Below are 23,790 nucleotides of genomic sequence, written 5' to 3'. Positions count from 1 at the left end.
TGTTTGGCAGGGTAGGTAGACCTACTCTTTGGAAGAAACTGGTCAGCTTGGGGTTTCCTACTAACTTATTAAGACTGGTTATTGCACCCCATACGTCTACATGGTGTAAAGTTATAACGGGAGGGATACAGGATTGACTCTTAAGATTCTGACACAAACAGGGTTGTACTTTAGCTCCTCTTTGTTTTCTATTTATCTTACTGATTTACCCGCTTGTTTTATAAATATTAAGAATTTTCCTGCTCTAATTTCTCTTCAGAATTTGCATGTTTTACTGTAGTACAATGATGTTGTCATCTTTGACCTTACTCCCATTGAGTGAAATTCATTGAAATATAGACGCTTTAGTTAAATAAACGAGGGAAAGCTTTCTGAAGAAAAGAAATATCGCTAACACCAAGGTGTTGCCTTTCAAAGGACAGAAGTAGTACCGTCTTTTTAGCTGGAGTATGGGCGGAATCCGCCTGGATATAGTAAATCATATATATACCTAGGGAGGGTTTTCCCCAATTCTCTAGAAAATGTCACATTCTTTGCACATAGCTACCAGGGTATTTGCCCCACATAGGTGCTTCAAACATTTTACAGTTCTTCTGGTAGACAACTCTTTAAAGCTCTCTTCGATATCTATCAAGCAAAGATTCCCTCAATTTTCTCTAAGACTCTTGAGAATATCTCCTTTGTAAACGGTCAGTTCTAAATTTGTATAGAGGAAAGTTCCTTCAGAAGATAATTTCTTTAAGTCATGAAATTCCTGTTCAAGCTTTACATCTATAACTTGCTTTTACTAGTATCTATTCAATACCTCTGACAAATGTAGTTAGATGGGCTCATCACTTATTACATGCATCTAAAGGCACCTTAAGAGACTACTTCAAGCAGGAGACCCTTAGTAGAAAAGCAAAAAATTACACTTTTAATAATAATGTGAAGGTTGCCCTTGCACAATTACATTGTACTATTGACCACTTACAGATGAGGACAAATGCAGAACTCAAATTGTTTCTATAACAGAATGCTGCCGCCAGAATAAGTTATGCTAGTGATATTGCTCATTGTCCCTAGAAATGTGTAAGTCTTACTCTGATAGTATATCCTTTATGCAGAATCAAGGATATTTAATGTTTCCTCTGGAACATGGTGTTAGACGATTTATACTTATGTTAAGACTAGGCTTTATACCCCTAAAGGAAACAGAACTGGGATATTTGACCTTTGGAAATCAAGATATTAAGCATGTGTTTTTTGTTCTTTGAATGTGATGGTGGTGAAAACTAGAAATTGATTCATAAAATCTTTGTGTGTCAAATATAAAATATCTAAAATTGATGAGTTGATTCTTTTGGCAAAGTCACCTCATAATGAACTAATTTGTTATATAATCTGTAAAAGTTTTTTTAATTGTTTTTTGTAATTAATTTATGAGGGCTTGCATTGAGATTGTTTTTTTTAAATTTCTTCTTTTAATTGAAATAATTTCTTATTGTACATTTTGTTGATCTCTGATGAGATCTAAATAAATCAAATTATTCTGATTCTGAATCTAAAATGTTCCTAGCATAATACCACCCTCACACTATTTCTTGCGCTATAGTATGAGAGCATGGAATAGCTTATTTGCCTCTAGAGTTTCTTGGGGCCCTGTGCACTTCATACCTGTTCACTGCAGATCAGATGTGTTATCAAACTACAGCCGGGAAGAAAGTGTGCCTTCATAAGAAAAATACACTGTCAGCTGGACTCCGCTCCTCTCATGACTGGGTCGACTCTTGGCATAAGAGTGGATGTTCCAGCAATCTGACAGGACCTCTCGTGATAACCAGGTTCAAAGGCCTCTCCTCCTTAGTGGTCTCATCCAGAAGCTTATATAGGATACTAACCACTGACTTTTAGACTGCATTGCAAAATTCGATATGCAAGCGGTCTAAATCAGTGAGATGAAAATACTTCAACGCGGACTACATGTTTACCTTTCATATCTGTAGATGTAGATATTGCGCTATATAAAACTTTATAAATAAATAAATTATATTTGGGGGAGTGGTAGTACTGAGTAAATTGTATTGTCCTTCATTCGCTTATTCTATAGTTTTGTTTGCCTACCTCTACTATGAGGGCATTACCACTATGCCCACCAAGACAGATTAAGGGAAGGGGAAGAAAGGAAGGCAATAACAAATTAAATAGAGTTCTCCTTCCAGTTACATACAATTCAAGTAATTGGTGAAGTACATTTGTTCATGGATACATTTATTGAAATCTTTATAGGAATTTTGAGGAATATTTCAGGATAGGATTGATATATGAGGTTTCAGCCAACACGTGTCTTGTCCCCCTCGCTGGTGGACGGGCCTGGACCTTTCTAAAGGCTAAATATCCAAAATGTAACATCTTTCCAAAGGCATTTAAGGACAAGCATTTGCAATGCAATAGGTCTCGCATTATAAAAGCTTGAGCTTTTGGAATTGCTAATAATATTGCAACCCCAATAAATCAAACATTCAGTAATGCAGACCTTTTGCATTGCAAATGCTTGGTTTGTCTTAAAATGAAAGATGGATTTAATCAATCAGGAGTTTGTTAAAGCGCGACTACTCACCCGTAAGGGTCTCAAGGCGCTAGGGGTGGGGGGGGTTGGGGGGGTGCAGGTTCCATTCCATCAAGGAGGGGGTCTGTCGAAGAGCCAGGTTTTGAGGTTTCTTGCGAAGATGGGGAGCGATGTTGTCTGTCTGAGGTGGAGCGGAAGGGCGTTCCATGCTTTGGCCGCGAGGAAGGAGAAGGAGCGGCCTCCCGATCTGGTCTTTCTGGTGCGGGGGACCACAGCGTAGGAAAGCTGGGCTGATCGTAGGGTCCTTTGGGGTGCGTGGAATTTGAGTCGGCTGTTCAGGTATGCTGGTCCGGTGCCGTGGAGGGCCTTGTGTGCGTGGGTGAGCATCTTAAAGGTGATTCTCGCCTCGACGGGGAGCCAGTGGAGTGTGCGCAGGTGCTGGGAGATGTGGCAGTGTTTTGGCAGGTTGAGGACCAGTCTTGCGGCGGCGTTCTGGATGTTCTGTAGCTTGCGGATGAGGTTTTTGTTTATTCCGGCGTAGAGTGCGTTGCCGTAGTCGAGTCTGCTGGTGACCAGGGCGTGAGTGACTGTCTTTCGGTGTTCGAGGGGGATCCATTTGAAGGTCTTACGAAGGAGGCGGAGGGTGTGGAAGCAGGAAGATGAGACAGAGTTGATCTGGCGGTCCATTTTGAGCTCGGAGTCCAGGATGATTCCCAGGTTGCGTGCGTGGTCTGTGGGGGTTGGCGGGTTTCCGAGGGCGGTGGGCCACCAGGTGTCACTCCAGGCGTCGGGGTTTGGGCCCATGATGAGTACTTCTGTTTTGTTGGTGTTTAGTTGTAGGCAGCTGTTTTTCATCCATTTGGCGACGGCTTCCATGCCTTCTCGAAAGTTGCGTCTGGCGGTGTTGGGCTCGTTGGATAGGGAGAGGATGAGCTGGGTGTCGTCTGCATATGACACGATGTTGAGTCCGTAGGTTCTGACGATGGGGGCAAGTGGAGCCATGTAGACGTTGAAGAGCGTCGGGCTGAGGGAGGAGCCCTGGGGGACTCCGCAGGTGATAGGTGTGGGGTCCGAGAGGAAAGGGGGGATTCTGACCCGCTGCGTCCTGCTGGAGAGGAAAGAGCAGATCCAGTCGAGGGCCTTGTCCTGGATTCCTGCATCGTAGAGTCTGCGTATTAGGGTGCGGTGGGAGACTGTGTCGAACGCCGCTGATAGGTCGAGGAGGATGAGGGCTACTGTTTCTCCTTTGTCCAGTAAGGTGCGGATGTCGTCTGTTGCGGCGAGGAGGGCGGTTTCCGTACTGTGTTTTTTTCTGAAGCTGGATTGGGAGGAGTCGAGGATGTTGTGTTCTTCAATGAATGTGGCGAGTTGGCTGTTGATGGCTTTCTCGATGACTTTCGCTGGGAACGGGAGCAGGGAGATGGGTCTGTAGTTTTTGAGGTCGGTGGGGTCCGCTGAGGGTTTCTTTAGGAGGGGGTTGACCTCGGCGTGTTTCCAGTCGTCGGGGAATGAGGCGGTCGCCAGGGAGCGGTTGATGGTTTGGCGGAGCATGGGTGCGATGGTGTTGGCGGCTCTGTTGAAGATGTGGTGGGGGCAGGGGTCCGTGGGGGCCCCTGAGTGGATTGACTTCATTGTCTTAAGTGTGTCTTCGGTGGTGAGGGCTGTCCAGTCATCAATCGCTGGTTTCCGGGTGTCGGGGGTGGTTGGTGAGGGTTCAGTGTGTTGGTTGTCTTCGTCGAAGTTGTCGTAGATGCTCTTGATTTTGTGGTGGAAAAAGAGGCTGAGTTTGTCGCAGAGGTCTTGTGAGGGAGGGATGTCGGTAGACTCGCTGGTGGGTTGGGCGAACTCCTTGATGATGCTGAAGAGTTCCTTGCTGTTGTGTGCGTGGGTGGAGATTCTGTCTTCAATCGCTTTTTTCCTCGTTTCTCTGATGAGTTGATGGTGGGCGTTGGTGGCGGCTCTGAAGTTGTTGTGGGCTTCTGTGGATTTGGTGTTTCTCCAGGCCTTTTCGAGGCGGCGGCATGTGCGCCTGGACTCTCGAAGTTTGGTGGTAAACCATCTGGCTTTCTTGGCACGGGTATTGTTGTTTTTCTTGAGGGGGGCTATGGTGTTGGTGCTGTCCGAGATCCATCTATGCAGGGTTCGGGCCGCGGTGTTGGGGTCGTCGTTTTCCGCGATGGTTGGGGTGGAGTTGTTGAGTGAGGAGGTGAGCTGGTCATCGGTGATTTTGGTCCAGTTTCTTTGTGGAAGCAGGTGCTGGTGTCTGTGGATGGTGGGTGTTCTGAAGGTGAAGTGGACGCAACGATGGTCGGTCCATGGGAGTTCGGTGGTGTGGCTGAAGGTGATGGAGTTTCCTGTAGTGAAGAGGGGGTCGAGGGTGTGTCCTGCTGAGTGCGTGGGCTCGGTCACGATCTGGCGGAGTCCAATGTTGTGGAGGTTGTCCAGGAGGGATGTGGTGTTGGGGTCCAGTTGATTGTCGAGGTGGAAGTTGAGGTCTCCCAGCAGGGTGTAGTTGGTGGATGCGATGGCCTGCGGGGAGATAATGTCCGTGATGGAGTTGGCGAAGGGTCCGCGGGGTCCAAGGGGTCGGTAGATGAGGGTTCCTCGAAGGATTTAATGAACTTGCGAGATGTGTAAAACTAAACTTGTAGCCTATGGCGTTTCACCCTATAGATTATATATGATAAAATAACTCCTTATAGCAATACAGTGTGGCAGGTCACCATTATCTGTTATAAATTAGCAGGTCTAAGGGTAGCACGTACCAAGGGGAGGGGAGGGGAGGGGGAAGGCTTTCTCTGAAGGATTCGCGATCAGTGCCATCGTCATTTTATAGGTCAAGCATACAGCCTAGCTAAGTACAGTGCAAACAACGTGAGGACACTTTACAAGCATAAGGGCATTTTCATGCGTGATTTACAAAGTTTGTTGTAGCGTCCTTTTATAACTATAATTAATTGAAAAGTTTGTGGCATTACGTCAGAGCTGCAGACTTCGAAACTGGGGAAAAATATATTTTAAAAAAATCACTTTTACCGTGCTCCATTATACCCTTTTCTTTTCTTGGGGCTATGAACCAATGAACTGATTCTGGAGTACAAATTCCAGTGCCCCGGTTGACAGCCGACAGAAGTACGACCAGTTAGGAGTTATTAAAAGCCAAGAGTATTCTGACGAGCAGCCACAAAGCCGGAGGCACAAGGGATGTAGCTCTTGTGCACGGACAGCAAGGGCTTTTCTGAAACATTAAGATTTTGCTTTTAGGTTTATGTCCGCTGTCCTTCTCAAAATGTCCAATAAACATTTAAATGAAAAACTAGCAATTCATGTGAATACATATATGTATACGTTTGGCTTTAGAAACCTGTTTAAATCAAATTGCTGAGCCTCCCCACCTAATGATGGGGTGCTCCAAATCCATCCTACCTGTCTGTATAGCAAATACTCTGGGTAGAAAAGGCCGGCCAGCACTGATCATCCCCCTCTCGGGTAGGCTGCAAGCACAATGGCCAAACTTCATGGGCCTCCTGGCTTAACTCCTGCAATGGCGGACTTGCTCCAGAACCACTCGAACAATTTCCTTCATAGTCTTCTTCGTGCCAAGTAGTTTAATGGCCGAAGTAGGCCTGTTAAGGACTACATGCTGCGCCTCTCCAATCCTCCACGAAGCACACGTTGCAACTTTTGCGCTATGCTTGGCTGCGTGAGTGGCATCAGTGATGCTGCGTTCCCTGAGGACAGGCAGGAGTGCCGGTGCAGCGCCCCTCTTCCTCAGGAAGCCACTCTCATCTCAGTGTGAGAACGTTTGCACAAGGCAGGCTCGATCAAACCAGGTCCTTGCACGAGCAGACCTTTCCTCCAGAGGGCAGGTAATTGGCCTGGGCATCCACCTGCAGCGCCATATCTCACGCCTGCCGGCCACAGAGCATCCCGAGACCTCAGACTGACAAGTGCTCGTGCAGTAATTGAGGCAGTCTCCGAGTAAGAAGCATTCTGGGAAGAAGACAGGGCGACAAGAACGATACGTATTCCAGTAACACCCAAGTCTCCTTGGCAGGAGAATGAAAGAAAATGTTTTCCACGTCCGTCTTCCCAGTGAGGCATAAACAGCCATCTGCCAGCGGAACAGGAGGTAAAAGCGGGTCTAAGTTTATTTTTTGTATTGCGCTTTTAGTTTGAGTGATAGCACAATGCAAAAAATAAACACACGCCGCCATTAACAAAGCCCCTGTGAGGTTATTAATCAATAAGATTTTCTTATGAAAAGAGCTTGGAGTCAACATTGGTAATGGCCTAAGAAACCTATCCGAGATAGCATAGTCATGGCAGACAGAACATCGAAGTGGACTGCTCCCTCATCAGGGGTGTTCTACTGCTTCCTCTTTTTGTTATTGTTATGTGCAGGTGAAGCTCTGGTCCTTTTCTTTATTTACCAATTTATAAAGCACTCTTTGGACCAGGTAAGCGCAACAGGAAATATTTAATGATATTATGTTTGCACATCCACTCCTGACTCAATGACAAAAAACATACATATTTAAGTAAAAAAAGAGCTAGATTTCACAATATGAATATAGATTGAAGTATAAATGAAAGGAAGACTTGTGCCAGATAAGGGCATCATAAGAAGTAAAAGAATATGCAATTTTGACGGTACACACAGCACGGCCGCAACTTCATATATGAAAAAAAAGCCTCTGCAAAATCCAACAAGCGGCAGTGAAAGCGATTGTAAAAGTGAAAGCGATCGCTATTGTAAAACAAACAAGCCTGTGAGTGGTGCGCGCGCGCCACAGCGAGACATGTGGTTTCAATTATCGCGCCCGTGTCTGGGCACGATAATTGAAACCCCATGGTGGCGGTGCGGGTAACCGACACCAATTGACCATGGACAGAGCAATGCGCCCGCCTTTGGCCAATTGTGTGCTGTCTTTGTTAAAAAAACGCATGCAAAGGCCAATAGCGTGGGGCAAAACGAAAAGCACACGCACGATCGTGTGCAATTCTTAGGTCAGTTGTGAAACCCCCTACAAGAGGTCTCTCGCTGCACGAGCTCTGCTGCGCACTGCAACGCTAGGCACAAGACCTAAACAAAAGTTTCCTATTGTAAAGTGTTGTTGTGGTTAATACTTACGCAATGGTGATCTGTATGGCGACTCGTACGTACTTCTAAATGTATAGCAAAAAACTCTCGGGTGGAGAAAGTCACTGAGGTCGAGAAAGGACACAGAAAAAGTTGTGCTGGGCCCCTGTGGTCACGTCCATAACAAATCACTTTCACAAGTTCTGTGAAAGATAACGGCATTCTGACTGTGTACCGAAGGCACACAGGCTAATTTAACGTTTTAAAACTGGAATCTGAGTTGAGGGTTCACAACACTACAAAATGCTGTTTTTGAATAGGCACCAATGTGTTTGCAAAAGTTTTTTGAAAGAGAGTTTTTTCTTTTCAAAATGGTTTGGGATCCCACAGAGACAGAGTTAATCAGTGTTGATTAATTCTGCAAAGATTCAGTTAATGGAGAACCAGGCTTACAATTCCACACATTGCACCTTTATCCTGACAAATTAGGCAAGCGCACCACTGGAATTTATAATTTGCATAATTAACATGCTTTCCTGTTGAATATCAAGGAATGTTAACATAAACGATTCATACCTTCAGCAAAGTCTGAACTGAATAACATACTGGTGAAAAATTACTTAACATATGTTGTTAATCATATTTATTGTTTGGTATTTTTTGTTTGTCTGAACAGCTGTTCTCTTTCATTTTAGGGTTTCCTGACATTTGCTGATGCTACCAGTGCATTTATTTGCATTCATTTCGGACAGTCTGGAAAGTAGGTTTAGTGCGGAGTATTATACGCTGGATCCTCAGCAATGCATTTTGATAACTTATAGATCCTCAGCAATGCATTTTAATAACTTATAGCTAATAATCGTTTTGTGTGCAGCTGCACATTTTCCTTATTTTGACTATTAGTTGCAAATCACACTCCAAAACACTTTTAGCTGTTTCTTTTTTCCTAAATGAACATTACATAATCATTATATCTTTGTATTTATAAAACTGCTAAATATATTTGTTTAAATCAACAAAAATACATATACACACTAAATTTATGATAAGTCAAAGACAATTTTTATTAACACGTCGTGCTAAACCTTTGCTTGATCTAGGCTACCCAATTCATCAGTTTCTCAGGCATCGCCTTTAATTATGTTCAATTCCTTTCCATGGTGGGTGCCAATTTTGAGTGAGGATCAAACATATGTCAAGTCTGTTATAAAATAATATAACGGGTGTATTTGTAAAGCGCACGAATACCCTGAGGTGTCCTGGCGCTGAATAACAGATGTTTATTGTTACCCAACTCAATGGTACTCATTTTATCGACCTCAATGGATGAAAGGCTCAGTGGACCCGCCAGGATATTAACCTGTGACCATGAGGTCGAACACAGGCCCCTGCAGTGGCTGCTTTAGTCCACTGAGCCACCAGACCCCTATTTTTTGTGTGTCTTAATGAAAGAAGCACGCAAAAGGTGATGATATGATGGGAGGCTGCTTGCAGTAAGTCTAACCACTGGCAATCTCACGGGGTAGCACTCCAACCCATCATTCGTTTGCTCACCATGCCACCTCAGTTTGGACCCAGTCATATAAAAATCTGTCTTGACCCTGCTCCTAATGGGAACAGTCCAGCCCAAACTTCCTAGCCAGGTCCTCCCTAAACCAGAACACAAGCAACCCAGGGCCAGTTTCGCCCTAATCATGGGCTCATCAGCCAGGTACAGGTCAAGAACAGAAAGCATCACCAGTTCCGTGCTGTGGTGTGCCCTAAAACCCACCTGTTGCATTTGGAGTAGTTGGTGTTCCTCCAGAAAAATTGAGAGAGTTTTGAGAAACACGTTGTTTTACCACTTTCCCCAAGAAGGGGATCTGGAAAATAGGCCTATAGTTCTTGAGGGTAGCCACATCAGCTCCAGGTTTCTTTAGGAGGGGGATACTCTAGCCTCCTTCAGGTTGGAGGGTAGGTGGCCGGTCTCCATGGAGTTGTTTAATAGTGAGAGAAACTGTTTTTTCCAGGCCAGGAAAGGCATTTCGAAAATCCTCGGAGGGCAGGGATCGGCAGGGGAACCCGATTTGATGCGATTCATTAGTTGTGTCATTGATGTGAAATCCAGTGGGCCAGCTGCTTTGATTTTGCCCATGCTGCCTGTTTGTCCCTGACTGTGAGGTGCATCTTTGCACACCCAGCCCAGCCGACCAAACCTCTCTAGTTTTTATACCCCCGGCCCGGGTCCCAATGCACCGGCTGTGCACCTGTGCTTTAAGCCCCCTTGTGACCTAAGCCCCTGTTTGGGAGCCCTCAGACTTACCCACATGTGGCGAGGAACCGTCCTTACCGTGCAGCACGATGTTTCCTAGGAGATGCACAGCCTTCCAGCCCGTCTCTCCCTTCCTACTAAAGGTGATTAAATAGACTGTTATAATACTTCGAGGCAACAACCTACTTAAGGATTTAATATAACATTCACTGTCATGGACTACAATAACCATCAAGCCGACTGATGCATTCAGTCAGCCACGCCCACTGTGGGCAGTTGAATTCAGCAAGTAAAAGATGTTTTGGATTCAGATGGTGAGTGATGTTTGCCTCAGAGTACAGATTCCATGATTAAGAGGCGATCTGGCCTCAAAACGCGTCGGAACATGTGACTAATGATGGAGAGAGGGCAGGCAAGGCACGCACGGGGTCCAAACATGCTGGATAGCTTAGACATCGCAGTGTGCCCTCTCGGAGCAGCAGAGTTCCTTTGGTGTTAAAGATATTCACACGGCTGGCTCTGGCCGTGGAGAGGAGCACCATTACCGCGCTGTAGCAAGCACATCTACAAGCGGCAAAGCTGTGGCGAGGAACCGTCCTTACTGTGCAGCGCGATGTTTCCTAGGAGATGCACAGCCTTCCAGCCAGTCTCTCCCTTCCTACTAAAGGTGATTAAATAGACTGTTATAATACTTCGAGGCAACAACCTACTTAAGGATTTAATATAACATTCACTGTCATGGACTACAATAACCAGCAAGCCGACTGATGCATTCAGTCAGCCACGCCCACTGTGGGCGGTTGAATTCAGCAAATAAAAGATGTTTTGGATTCAGATGGTGAGTGATGTTTGCCTCAGAGTACAGATTCCATGATTAAGAGGCGATCTGGCCTCGAAACGCATCAGAACATGTGACTAATGATGGAGAGAGGGCAGGCAGGGCACGCACGGGGGGCCAAACATGCTGGATAGCGGAGACATTGCAGTGTGCCCTCTCGGAGCAGCAGAGTTCCTTAGGTGTTAAATATATATATATATATATATTTAACACCACACCAAAGGAAATCTGCTGCCGTTTCGGGCCAACGCCCTCTTCAGTGGCAGACCATGTGACATGATGGCAAGCTGCAAGCACCAGTAAATACTCACAGTAATTATACACAGGTGTAACACCTGAAGCAATGCTTTCTGGGACTGGTGGTTTAGTAGAACCCAAGTGGGTCGCCGCCGCCATTCACATGCAAAAAAGTATTAAAAGGATTGCCAATGTCCCCGCAAGCACCCCGCAAGTAAAAGGCACCTCCCGTACCACAATAAGCTGCCCAAATGAGGTAGCTGTGGAACCGCAGTTTTTACGGGTAGTGCAAACCCACGACCGGGCCGGCCGCTAACAAATGGAAGAAAGAGTTGCCCCTGGATGGGATGCACTTACAGGTAGGAATTAATGCCAACACAAGGGCGCGAGCCGCGAACAAAGTCCTTTTCCTGCCAGACGCGTTTCGGGCCAACGCCCTCTTCAGTGGCAGACCATGTGACATGATGGCAAGCTGCAAGCACCAGTTAATACCCACAGTAATTATACACAGGTGTAACACCTGAAGCAATGCTTTCTGGGACTGGTGGTTTAGTAGAACCCAAGTGGGTCGCCGCCGCCATTCACATGCAAAAAAGTATTAAAAGGATTGCCAATGTCCCCGCAAGCACCCCGCAAGTAAAAGGCACCTCCCGTACCACAATAAGCTGCCCAAATGAGGTAGCTGTGGACCCGCAGTTTTTACGGGTAGTGCAAACCCACGACCGGGCCGGCCGCTAACAAATGGAAGAAAGAGTTGCCCCTGGATGGGATGCACTTACAGGTAGGAATTAATGCCAACACAAGGGCGCGAGCCGCGAACAAAGTCCTTTTCCTGCCAGACGCGTTTCGGGCCAACGCCCTCTTCAGTGGCAGACCATGTGACATGATGGCAAGCTGCAAGCACCAGTTAATACCCACAGTAATTATACACAGGTGTAACACCTGAAGCAATGCTTTCTGGGACTGGTGGTTTAGTAGAACCCAAGTGGGTCGCCGCCGCCATTCACATGCAAAAAAGTATTAAAAGGATTGCCAATGTCCCCGCAAGCACCCCGCAAGTAAAAGGCACCTCCCGTACCACAGTAAGCTGCCCAAATGAGGTAGCTGTGGACCCGCAGTTTTTCCACGGTAGTGCAAACCCGCGACCGGGCCGGCCGCTAACAAATGGAAGAAAGAGTTGCCCCTGGGTGGGATGCACTTACAGGTAGGAATTAATGCCAACGCAAGGGCGCGAGCCGCGAACAAAGTCCTTTTCCTGCCAGATGCGTTTCGGGCCAACGCCCTCTTCAGTGGCAGACCATGTGACATGACGGCAATCTGCAAGCACCAGTAAATACCCACAGTAATTATACCCAGATGTAACAACTGAAGCAATGCTTTCTGGGACTGGTGGTTTAGTAGAAGCCAAGTGGGTCGCCGCCGCCATTCACATGCAAAAAAGTATTAAAAGGATTGCCAATGTCCCCGCAAGCACCCCGCAAGTAAAAGGCACCTCCCGTACCACAGTAAGCGGCCCAAATGAGGTAGCTGTGGACCCGCAGTTTTTCCGCGGTAGTGCAAACCCGCTAGCCGTCATGTCACATGGTCTGCCACTGAAGAGGGCGTTGGCCCGAAACGCGTCTGGCAGGAAGAGGACTTTGTTTGCGGCTCGCGCCCTTGCATTGGCATTAATTCCTACCTGTAAGTGCATCCCACCCAGGGGCAACTCTTTCTTCCATATATATATATATTTATCTGTGGTTTCTTGCTCCAAATCAGACCTCAACATGTCAGAACCAGCAAAGAAGGGTCTATACCAAGCCTGTAGTACTTGTGGTAAGAGGAGGCTTTATTCTCATTATCCCGATCAAGACTACATATACTGCGTTTATGCAGCTCATAAGGCATAGAATTGCATGGTATGTCGTACCTTCACCTCAAAAACCTTGAAGGACCATGAAGGGAGACTGTTGCTATGGCTCCAAAAGGGTAAAACAAGAAAGGAGCCTGTGTCAGATGATGACAGTGAGGATTTGTCTTCTTCCTCAAAAAGGTTGGAAAAAAGAGATAGAGATCATTCCCTTTCTCATTCCTCTCTAGAACCAACTGAAGAATCCTATAAAAATACTCCTCATTGGTCTCACAGAGAACGCAGTCCATCCAAGTCTCCTCATGAAGGTGATGTCTCTTCAAGGCATAATGAGAAAAAAGATCCATCTTTCTCCTCAAAAAAACCTGAAAAACAAGATCTGAGCCTCCTACACCTTCGCCTCAGGTTCGTCACACTTTTAAAAAGCCTTCTTCCTCTCCGTCGACAGATTGATCGTCTACCAGAAGTTCATTGTCAGCATCCTCAACGGTGAAGACATACACAGTGTCTACAACATCCTCTACCATCTCCACTCTGTCGACAACTACGTTCTTCTCGACAATAACCTCCTGGTCAACGAGTCAGAGCCCTAGACCATCAATGCTAAAAATAAAGATGGCCTCGTCAATGACATCGACGGCACACCCCCATCGACAGCAACTCTCTCGTCGTCACCGACAACTCTTCCGTCGATGGCAAAATCTGACTGCATGGTTTTGGCGCTCAAACTTTCCAAGACATCCTCGTCGACAAGAAAAAAATCTCTACAAAAACAGGGAAATACAAAAATCTTATACCTGCACACACTTCACCAAGTTAAGTGTCACAATTGCTGTCTACCCATCTCTTAAACAAAGATGACTCTGATGACGACGTTCCCGTTAGTGTTGTACACAGCCCATCAGAACTGCATGTCATATGTCAAGAGAATAAATACGACACGGGTGAATATTATGATATGGGGTACTACGCTCCTTCAGAACAATTCCACCAGAAATATCAGGAAGAAATAGTGTCTTCATTCAGCAATAGTGTCTGACCTGCAGATTATGTTAACTGATTACCGGAGGAGTATCCCTCCAACATCACCTACCACTAAACACACCTCACCGCCGGCAAAGTCGCCACCTGTGCAGCCGTCCATTCCACAAGTTCAAGACCTATACTGCTGCCTCTATCAGCACAGCACATTCCCCAGATAGCTCATCTACAGGAGTCCACATCTTCTGATGATGACAGGGAAGAGGGTGAGCTCTTCGATGTTCATACAGAGTGGGATGATTATCTTTTACCAATGCCATCATCTTCAATGCTTCCTCCTATGGATTCTCCTCCTTAGGACATGGGGGAAGGGAGGTCCATAATCTTCTCGAAAGAGCAGCTAGAAGTTTCGAACTTCCCAAACTTCCCATGCCTACAAAACAGACAGACTGTTTTATATACGATTTTAAAGACCCCTTTCGAAAAAGCATTGCCCATTATCAATTGCATCTGGGATGAGGGCATAGAAATTATGAAAAACCCAATCACAGTTGCTCTGGTATTACCACACATGGATAAGAAGTACAAGGAACCGGGAGATGCTCCTGCATGTTTCACTGGGCACCCCAAATCAAACTCCATGATAACACAGGCAGCCCCACGCCGGTCTAAAAACCCTTCAGCACTGATTTCAGCGCCTCCAGACAAAGAGGGTAGGCACCTTGATAACATTTGAAAGCGTTTTTCTTCCATGGCTGCTCCTACAGTGAGGGCTTCAAACTCTTTGGCTGATCTAGGACTATACTATCGCCCAATGTGGTTCAATATCGCTCCATACTTGGACAAGCTTTTGGGCGATATAAAAGCAGAGTCCAAGAAAGTCTTGCAGGAGGGTGAACGCACATCGTCGCAAATGATTGATTGCGCCATGGACATTGCCACTACTGCTTTCTGTGAGTGGCCGGAAGTTCAATATAAAATCTTAGATCTTCCTTTCAATGGTGAAGCCCTTTTCGGCAAACACGTCGATGATGCCCTCCAGGCCATTGAAACAGACATTGCCCCACTACGTCAATGGGGACCCTGCAATAAAGAATATGTTCTTTCAAAGTGCTCGAGGAAGTAGACTACACCCATATAGAGGCGGCTACAAGTAGTATTGCTACCCCTCATATGCATTATTCATTCGCCTCTCAGCAGTTTCATCTCCAGTATCAACTGAGACAAACACCACAAGCGGCCTATAATAGACTCCCCCCAATGGAAAAATTGGGACACCAAGTAAAGAATACTAGCCGCCGTCAATGACCAGTTACGGGCATAGGCTACTTCCCTGCTTTCCCCGTCCCAGATAGGAGGAGAATGTCCAATCACCTTCAGAACTTGCAAGAAATAACAACGCCCAATGGGTCTTAGGCCAGGTTCAATTCAGCCATACATTAGAATTCGTCTAGACACCACCTCCAACACCAGCTCAAACCTCCATTCAAAAACATCTGCCGCTCCTCAATTTGGAGGTCAAATCCATGCTCAAAAAAGGAACTAGAGAGAAAGTTCCTGCTGCACAGAAAGTAAGAGGTTTCTACTCCCATTTTCTCTAGGTCCGCACGAAGTCAAAGGAGTGGTGACCACTTCTGGATCTGAGAAACCTGAACACCTATCTCAGAAAACAGTAATTCTGCATGGCAACACTGTAGGATATACTGCAGCTCCTAAATCAAGAAGACTATATGTTAACCTTGATTGCCAAGCTGTGTAGTTTCATGTTCCCATCCATCCAAAACACAGGACAGTTCTAAGATTCACTGTAGCAGGCAGCCATTACCAGATGAAGGTGCTCTTCTTTGGCCTAAAATCCGCCTCCTGCTTATTCACGAAGTGCTTGGTTCCTGCAGCCACTTTCTAAGACAGCATAAGCATTAAGGTTCCCTTATCTTTATGACTGGTTGATCAAGGTGCATTCCAGTCAAGCCACATACACATCAACGGTATACAACCTTTACCACGCAACTTTTACAACGCACTACCATTACAACGAAACTTTTACAACGCAACATCCATTACAATGCATGCATTTACAACGCAGTCATTACAACGCATGACACTACAACGCACACCACTACAACGCATGCCATTACAACGCAGTCATTACAACGCATACCATTACAACGCATAGCATTACAACACATAGTACCCTTACACTATCCAACACTTACCCTACTGTTGCACCCCCTGGAGTTAGAATAGTAATTTTTACCCCTACACTATCCAACACTTACCCTACTGTTGCACCCCCTGGAGTTAGAATAGTAATTTTTACCCCTACACTATCCAACACTTACCTTACATGCAATGCAATGTAATGCGTTGTAATGGTATGCGTTGTAAATGTAGTATGCGTTGTAGTGGAATGCGTTGTAAAGGTAGTTTCAAAGAATTCGTTGTAATGGCATGCGTTGTAATGGTGTGCGTTGTAATGGATGTTGCGGTGTAAAAAATGCGTTGTAAAGGTAGGCGTTGTAAAAGTATGCGTTGTAACGTCATACATCCACATCAACATCTGCTTGCATGAACCTGTTCAGCAAACTGGGCCTCACACTGAATCCAAAGAAGTCAGTTCTTCATCCATCACAGAAAATAACATTGTTATGGTCCACACTCGATACGCAACCATTTGAATCCGATACCCTCTCTTCTGACAATGAATGAAGGGCAAGTGCTGCAACCGGATCCCAAGTCACGTCCCTTATCGGCCTGTCTCTTGAGTTCAACGAATTTGCACATGTAAACATGAAATGAAATGAAATGAAATGATTACGCACTTGTATAGCACACGACTACCCGTAGGCATCTCGGCGCTTGTACGAATACCGCCGAGGAACCCTTCCTGGCCTTTCCCTGTGAGGAGCCCACTCCTGGGCACCCCCAAGGTGATCCTCAGCATTGTTGGGGCCGTTGTAGAGATTAAGCAAGCTATTGCCCAGAGGTGCAGAGTGGGACTCATGATTAGAATAGGCACCGAGGCGAGAATGATCAGGTCCGAGGAAATTGAGCCCGAGACCCGCCGAGGCGGGAATTGAACCCTGGTCCCGGCCAGACTACTGCATCAGGGTCTGCCGCTCTAACCATTGAGCCACACTTCTCCCACCAGACTGCAGGGACATCTTAGCTAGACCTTGCGCAGACAGTACAAATAAAACGTATCGCCTCATGTGGAAAAGATTTTGCATATGGTGCCAAACTGCTAAAATGAATCCGCTTTCCTCTTCTGTATCTTTTGCATATGGCGCAATTGGGGCTGGTTCATGCATCTGTTAAAGTCCATTTAGCAGCCATCTCCTGCATCAGGTGATCTTCCACATTACTTTCTTTATGCTCTTCCCGGCTTGTTAAACAATTCCTCCAATGATTATTCAAGGTCTTTCCACCGGTAAGACCTCCCCCTCCACTCTGGCAACTATATATTGTACTTTCACAACTCATGAAAGATCCTTTTGAGCCCATACACAGGGCAGATATTAAGATCCTAACCTGGAAGGTAGCTCTCCTAGCCTTAACCTCAGCCAGAACAGTCAGCATGATACAGGCTCTCACCATTCAGGAACCTTTCCTCCAAATTAGGGATGATAGGGTCATGCTTTGCACAAACCCTAAATTCAATCCTAAAATCCCTTTCACTTCAATTAACATGTAGTCCTGAAAGTGAAAACCTTTTTTCCAGATCCTAAGATGCCAGATGAAAGGGCACTTCACTCTTTAGACATCAAGAGATACTTTGACAAACCAAAGAGCTTTCACAAATCCAGTCAACTATTTGTAACATATAGTGCACCAAGAAAAGCTATCCTATTTCAAAGTATAGCATTGCGAGTTGAATATCCAGCGCAATTCATTTAGTTCACCGGAAAAAAAAGGCAAGCCATTACGCACATCTATTTGTGCCCATTCTACAAGAAATATGTCCACTTCAACAATGCTCTTTGCCTGTGTGTCACTTCATGACATTTGCTGGATGGCTACCTGGAAGAACAAACACAGCTTTACACAGCACTATTGCTTGGAATTGACAGTTCAAAGTGATGCAGCAATGGGCCAAGAGGTGTTCCGACATCTTTTCCAGTGAAGGTGAGTTATCTCCTTCTTCCTTCCATCCTCTCTCCTGTTTCGCACATTTTGCATTGTAAGTTATATGCATTTCTGAAATTATGTTTTATCTATATTTCGATACATTATTATGTCTGCATATATTTCTTTCCATACATGTATATATCTTGGATTTTGTGGACAAATGTGACCCTCAACTGCTATTTAATCTGATTCAAGCATGTGGATCTATGAAAGATCCAATACTGGAGTAAGAAAATAAGTTACTTACCTGTAACTATATTTCTGCAGTATTGGAATCTTTCATAGATTCACATGTGCCCCACCTTCCTTCCCTGGGAAGCTCACCTTCTTTCTCTAAAATCTGAGGGACTGGGGCTTCTCCCAGGAGTCTCCCAGAAGGTGGGGCAACCTGAGTGGTTGAAACTTAAGTTTGGTCTCTTTTTAAAAAATGACTAGGATATGTTACTAAACCAAAGGGACTAGGGCCTTTCTAGTCAATACCTATCATTGCATTGCTTTTCTAAGGTACAGTTGTTCTCAGATCTCGACACTGGGGAATGATTCAAGCATGTGAATCTGTGAAAGATTCCAATAATGGAAACCTACAGTTACATGTAGGTTTCTTGTTTTCTTCCGGTTCAGGGAGGACTTGGCTTGTCAGGTCGGGCTGGACTGTTCCCATGAGGAGCAGGGTCAAGACTGATTAGATATGGCTTGGTCCAAACTGAGGTGGCATGGTGAGTAAAATAACGATGGGTAGGAGTGCTAACTCGATTGATTGCCAGTGGTTAGACTTATTGCAAGCAGCCACCTATCACCTTTTGTGTGTTTCATGTCTTAATGAAAGGGCAAGGGAGAATGGTATAAATAGCGTGTTTGCTTTAGAAATGTTCCTATTGTGTTAGTGTGTTTACTTTAGAAATGACCTATTATGTGTTTGCTGAACATTGACGGACATCCCTTTCTGAATACCACCCTCACCTGTGCAGAGGTGAATCACTTTCCTTCTTTCCAAAGGGAAGTTTCACTGTCACCTGTGCTGTCACCAAATAATTTTCCTAATGCCGTGGCATGTTTAGGAGGGGGCTATACCTAATGTACTAAACAAGTAATTAATGGTATCTGTTAGACCTGTCAGCGTTAGAATGGTCTACCCCCAACATTTGCCTTCATCCTCCATTTTTGCTGATCCTGTTTTTGCTGGCCTAGGACGCTCTGCACTTTACCACCGCTAACCAATGCTAAGGTGCATGTGTTCACTCCTTAAAACATGGTAACATTGTCTTATACCCAATTGGCATTGTTAATTTACTTATACGTCCCTTGTAAAGTGGTACTACATGTACCTAGGGCCTGGAAATTAAATGCTACTATACTGGTCCTGCAGCACTGATTGTGCCACCCGATCGTATAGGCGCGTATATGTTACCTAGCAAGAGACATCTTCCATCTAATCTACCTTTGATGAAAACACATTTCCCTTCCCCATCCATCACTACCTCTTTTATTAGGAGGGGGTACCTGGACGGACCCAGATCAGCACTCCTCGGGCAAACAATGAGTATTTCTGGGGTCAGCATAAATCGAGTACAAGAGTGCCTGAGTGAACTTGTCCTTAAACGTAATGCCAACATGGCGAATATATAATGCCAAAAGAGCGGACCTTACAACTGTGAGGGACTGACCAAACAAGAGCACTTAAACAAAATACCCCTCAAAAGTGTATGGTTGTGAGGGCACGTAGATTCTCAGAGCATTCAGGTGCAGCATATACACCCAGTTGCAATAAAATAAAGTTCCACCAGTGATCTCACAACTATATGTTAGGGAAACGATTTCCCAGTCTGCCTCTCAATCGAGAAATGCCGATGCTCCCCCAACCTCACACAACCACCCAACATCAATATCATTCCATACATAAGCGACATAGCAACGCCTAGTGATTTACGTACAGGCATTTAAAGATCAGCAATGAGCAACTAGCCAAATAAAGGATATGTTATATATCAGATGAGTCTGTCCGACGTCTGTGGGGTGACATCTGGCAGAGTCAGAAAGTTAGTGTCTGAGAGACAGGCCACCAAGGAGCCTTCATCCTTAGACGGCCAAGCCGATACCACCTCTCTATCAGAGTCTTTGGCCAAATCCAAAATCCATTCTGCCTCCCGGACTCCCTGCTGCCGTTCTTTTATTATCTGTTCTAGGTTCGGTGCAGCAGTCAATTTAGATGTACGGGTTCTTTTCAGTTGTCTGCGTAGCTCAGCAGTTGTTACTGTGTCGCCTCCCTTACCACCCCAGCCAGCCAGTCTAGGGCCAGAGAATTTCGCTGATGACTCCAGCCAGTCCCATGTGTCCTGCGGGGTATCAAAGAATCGAGTCGTCCTCCTCTACGCACACCAGGCCCCTCCTGGCATCAGACAGGTCTCCCTGCGTGGCTCGGCCTGCGCAGCCTGGTCCATCCCGATCTCCGGCCGCAACAAGGACCAAAGGTGGGTGTAGCAGCCATCCTTATCGTGGCTAGGTGGTTCGGGGGGGCAGGGCAGTGCTCCACTGTAGTCCTCTACAGCACCAACCAGTTTCCTCCTGGTGTTGGGTGGCCCCCAGGTACCAGCCTCCAATGCAGGCTCAGCAGCCTCATCCGCATGCCAGCACGGTCCGGGGGTCGCCAGGGTTCAGTGGCTACAGCCTGATCTGTTGGATGGGATCTCACTGGTGTTATACTTTGCATATAAGCTGGGTGTGTTGCAGAGCAGAGCTAGAACACATCCTCCATCTTGCCCATGCAAACCATGCCCCCCTCACAGTTCCCCATTTGGGATGGTGGAATTCTCCTTGCCAAACCCAAAAACTTAGAGAAAACATATTTTTCTTGACAATGCCAATCTCAGATGTACATAATCCTTTATATTATTGATAGAATCATTCCTGGATTGCAGATATTTCTGAATGCCTTGTCCCTGAATCATCAAAACCAAGGGGTCCATTAGGATGACGGAGGGACTTTGCCCGCCCGTCATCCTATCGTAAATCGGGACCGCCCGCCATAAGGGCGGGGGTCCCGGGGGTGCCATTAGGATGTGCCCGCCACAGTGGCGGGCACATCCTGTATTTTCAGCATTGTGGCGGGCGGTGCTCTCTGCACCGCCCGCCACAATGCTGAAAATGCAATTTCACATTGTCATTTGCAAAGCGGCAGGCACCGCGCGGTGCCTGCCGCTTTGCAAATGACAATGAAGGGAGGTACCACAGGTACCCCCCATGTGCACCCCCCACCTGTACTTCACTCTGGGGGCCTGCAAGGGGCCCCCAGAGTGAAGACCGCATGCCTTTAAGGCATCTAACACTGCCCATTGTAATATGGCTGGCGGTGTCTAATAGACACCGCCACCATATTAATCATTTTCCGCCCCGGCCGCGAGGCGACCGGGGCGGAAAAGTTGCGGGCGGTGTTTTTGTCCACTGCGGTCCCCCCCGCCATTGTAATATGGCGGGGGGGAATTCAGGGAAGGATGTCGGGCGGATTGCCCCCGCCAGACTGGCGGTAGCCACCGCCAGCCTGGCGGGGGCAATCCGCCGACACCCTAATGGACCCCCAAATGTTTTGGTTGGAAAGAACACTTTAGGACAGAGCTGCTTGAGTGGTGTCGATGTTCTGCTGTATTTAAATGCCATATAATATGCATTATTGTTTCCCCTAACCACTGTCAACACAGTGCAATCAGTATGATTGTTTACAGCAATGCTGGGTTTCTGTGGCGCTCAGTCTCTTCCTTCACTGCACTGCCCATGTTTTTGCATTCTCAAAGCTCACCAAAGTTACATTTTACTGCTTCTCATACAGCCCTTTCTGCTTATTCTGTTTATTGGCAGACAACTTAATCTGGACTTGAATACTAGTTCAATGGCATTCATCATAACAGTTTGGCTTTGCAGTCCTTAATGTGTATACAATATTCACCCTGTGTTGATTTATACCACCTGAGAATTGGCCATGCTTAAGCAGTGAACGCTGAAAGGTCCACAAGCGTGGAACACGTGAAATGTCCTTGAAGGTCCATTGCATTAACAAAGGGGCTTAGTCAGATATAACTATAGGTCCTAATTCCAAGCATTGTGGTGAACCTCACCAGCATCACATACAGTGTTGATAGACCTTGCTAGATTGAGCTTACTTGAAGTTGAGTTTTTCAACGTTGATATACATCTCTTGCAGTCTCAATATGAACAATTTCATCTAAGCCCGCATGATATAATGACTAGGATTTGAACTCCTTCAAGACAAGTATATAGTCCCCCGAGGGGATCATTGACGCAATATTCTGGTAAACAATACAAAAAACATTGTGCCAAAAATATTATTTACCACAATATCGTGCAGCTATACTTATAATGATAAGTACGAAAATATCAGAAAAATAATATTGTTGACACCAATATCCTACAAAAATATAAAACATTGTTTTTTAATATAAGTAGAATTAAAGTAGTCAATTTTAAATATGTTAATATATAAATGTATTATAATTTAAATTAAATCAATTCCACTAATATGTAACTCTATATATAAATATATGCTTATATAAACACATACAAACACATATATATGGGGTAATTTCTTCTGAAGCATGTGAATCCTTCACAATTAATAAGTCCAGAAATGCCTTTTTACCTGGAACCAAGTCCCCCTAGTATCACTTGACTCAGGGTAGCGAAACAGAACAGTCCAAGGCCTACTTAGGGAAAGTGGTGTGGGCTAGTAACTCCAGGTCGCTGTTATGCAACAACAACGGGGTTTGATGCTCTGACTGTTGATATGGGGACATAAATATGCTAAAACAAATTTGCTCTGCAACATAATGCAGAAGTTAGACACACATTCAAAGTTTGAAACACACGCCACACACTCCAATCCACAACAACACTGCGTTTGCGATAGCATTAAACCTATGCGCTTCAACAAATGCGGGGAGTGAGGATACTTAACAGATATGTTTGACAAAGGTACTACCATACTGCCTTTCATATTGTTCAAGTAATTCTTTTGATTAGACGAAACAGAAGAATTTCATTATTACCAAATTCGACATTGGGTGATGATCCCAGACATGAGAGAGGCAGCTACTGGAGACATGATCCATATTGGAAAAGTTGTCAAATTAGTAAAAAGTGAAAAGGGGCAGTTGCCATCCTATATAGTGTGGGCCTCCCCTTATACTCTGAAAGTACATTGGCAAGGGGTTGTGGGAAGGAGATAGCGGAATCCCAATGCACGTTTTTATGCCAAGATGTTACAGAAAACTCATGCAGTGTTTCAGGAAGTGATGCACGCTGGAAGGTGGTATTTCATTGGTATCTTTGTCTATCAAAGCTCAACATATTGCACCCTCATGAAAGTGTATCAAATTGGTGGGGAGCTACAAAATATGAGACTTCCATCACATATTTTGGGATTGCAGGGCTTCGATCCTAGCTGTATTGAGTTACCAGCCATCTTCGGATTTCACCGTTTAAGCCTTGGCTTTCACTTCCCTCACTTAGAATGGCTTAGGGGTTTCAAAGACCATGTTGACCTCATACTGGAAGAAATGGAGAGACTCCTGGAGGAAATATATGAACGGAGCAAAGACTTGAGAGACTATGTAACCCATTCATATTCTATCTATTGAATGGCCTCCTAAGACAGGCATAGGTCTGAGACTATGAGCAATGAACACATTCACCTACTGAGAACAAATTAGTGATGCAGCCTATTGAGCCCAGGAGCAATCATAACATTTTAAAGTATTGAAAGTTTTACATGTCTGTGTTAAAGTTAAAGTTAAAAGTGTTATAAAGCGCTCGTAGACCACACGGTTTCTTGGCGCTGAGGACGAGAGTACCAGGGAGGAGCGGGGGT

At 45.5% G+C, this 23,790-nt stretch overlaps 1 protein-coding gene across 8 annotated transcripts in view; it reads left to right on the top strand.

The window, feature by feature from the left end:
• RAD9B (RAD9 checkpoint clamp component B) overlaps positions 1-23,790 on the top strand; it is a 583,995-nt gene that overhangs the window by 351,011 nt on the left and 209,194 nt on the right. For all 8 annotated transcript variants that reach the window (XR_013602561.1, XM_078667483.1, XM_078667485.1 and 5 more), the window contains one exon: positions 8,327-8,391. Coding sequence is in view for 7 of the 8 variants with exons in the window: in XM_078667483.1 (XP_078523609.1) it covers positions 8,327-8,391 (65 nt within the window). In the remaining variant the exon portion in view is untranslated. The remainder of the gene's footprint in view (positions 1-8,326; positions 8,392-23,790) is intronic.

This window comes from Lissotriton helveticus, chromosome 11 (genome assembly GCF_964261635.1).
Source record: "Lissotriton helveticus chromosome 11, aLisHel1.1, whole genome shotgun sequence".
Classification (NCBI taxonomy): domain Eukaryota; kingdom Metazoa; phylum Chordata; class Amphibia; order Caudata; family Salamandridae; genus Lissotriton; species Lissotriton helveticus.
Note: the sequence above shows the minus strand (reverse complement) of the source record. Positions and strands in the feature narration are given on the sequence as shown.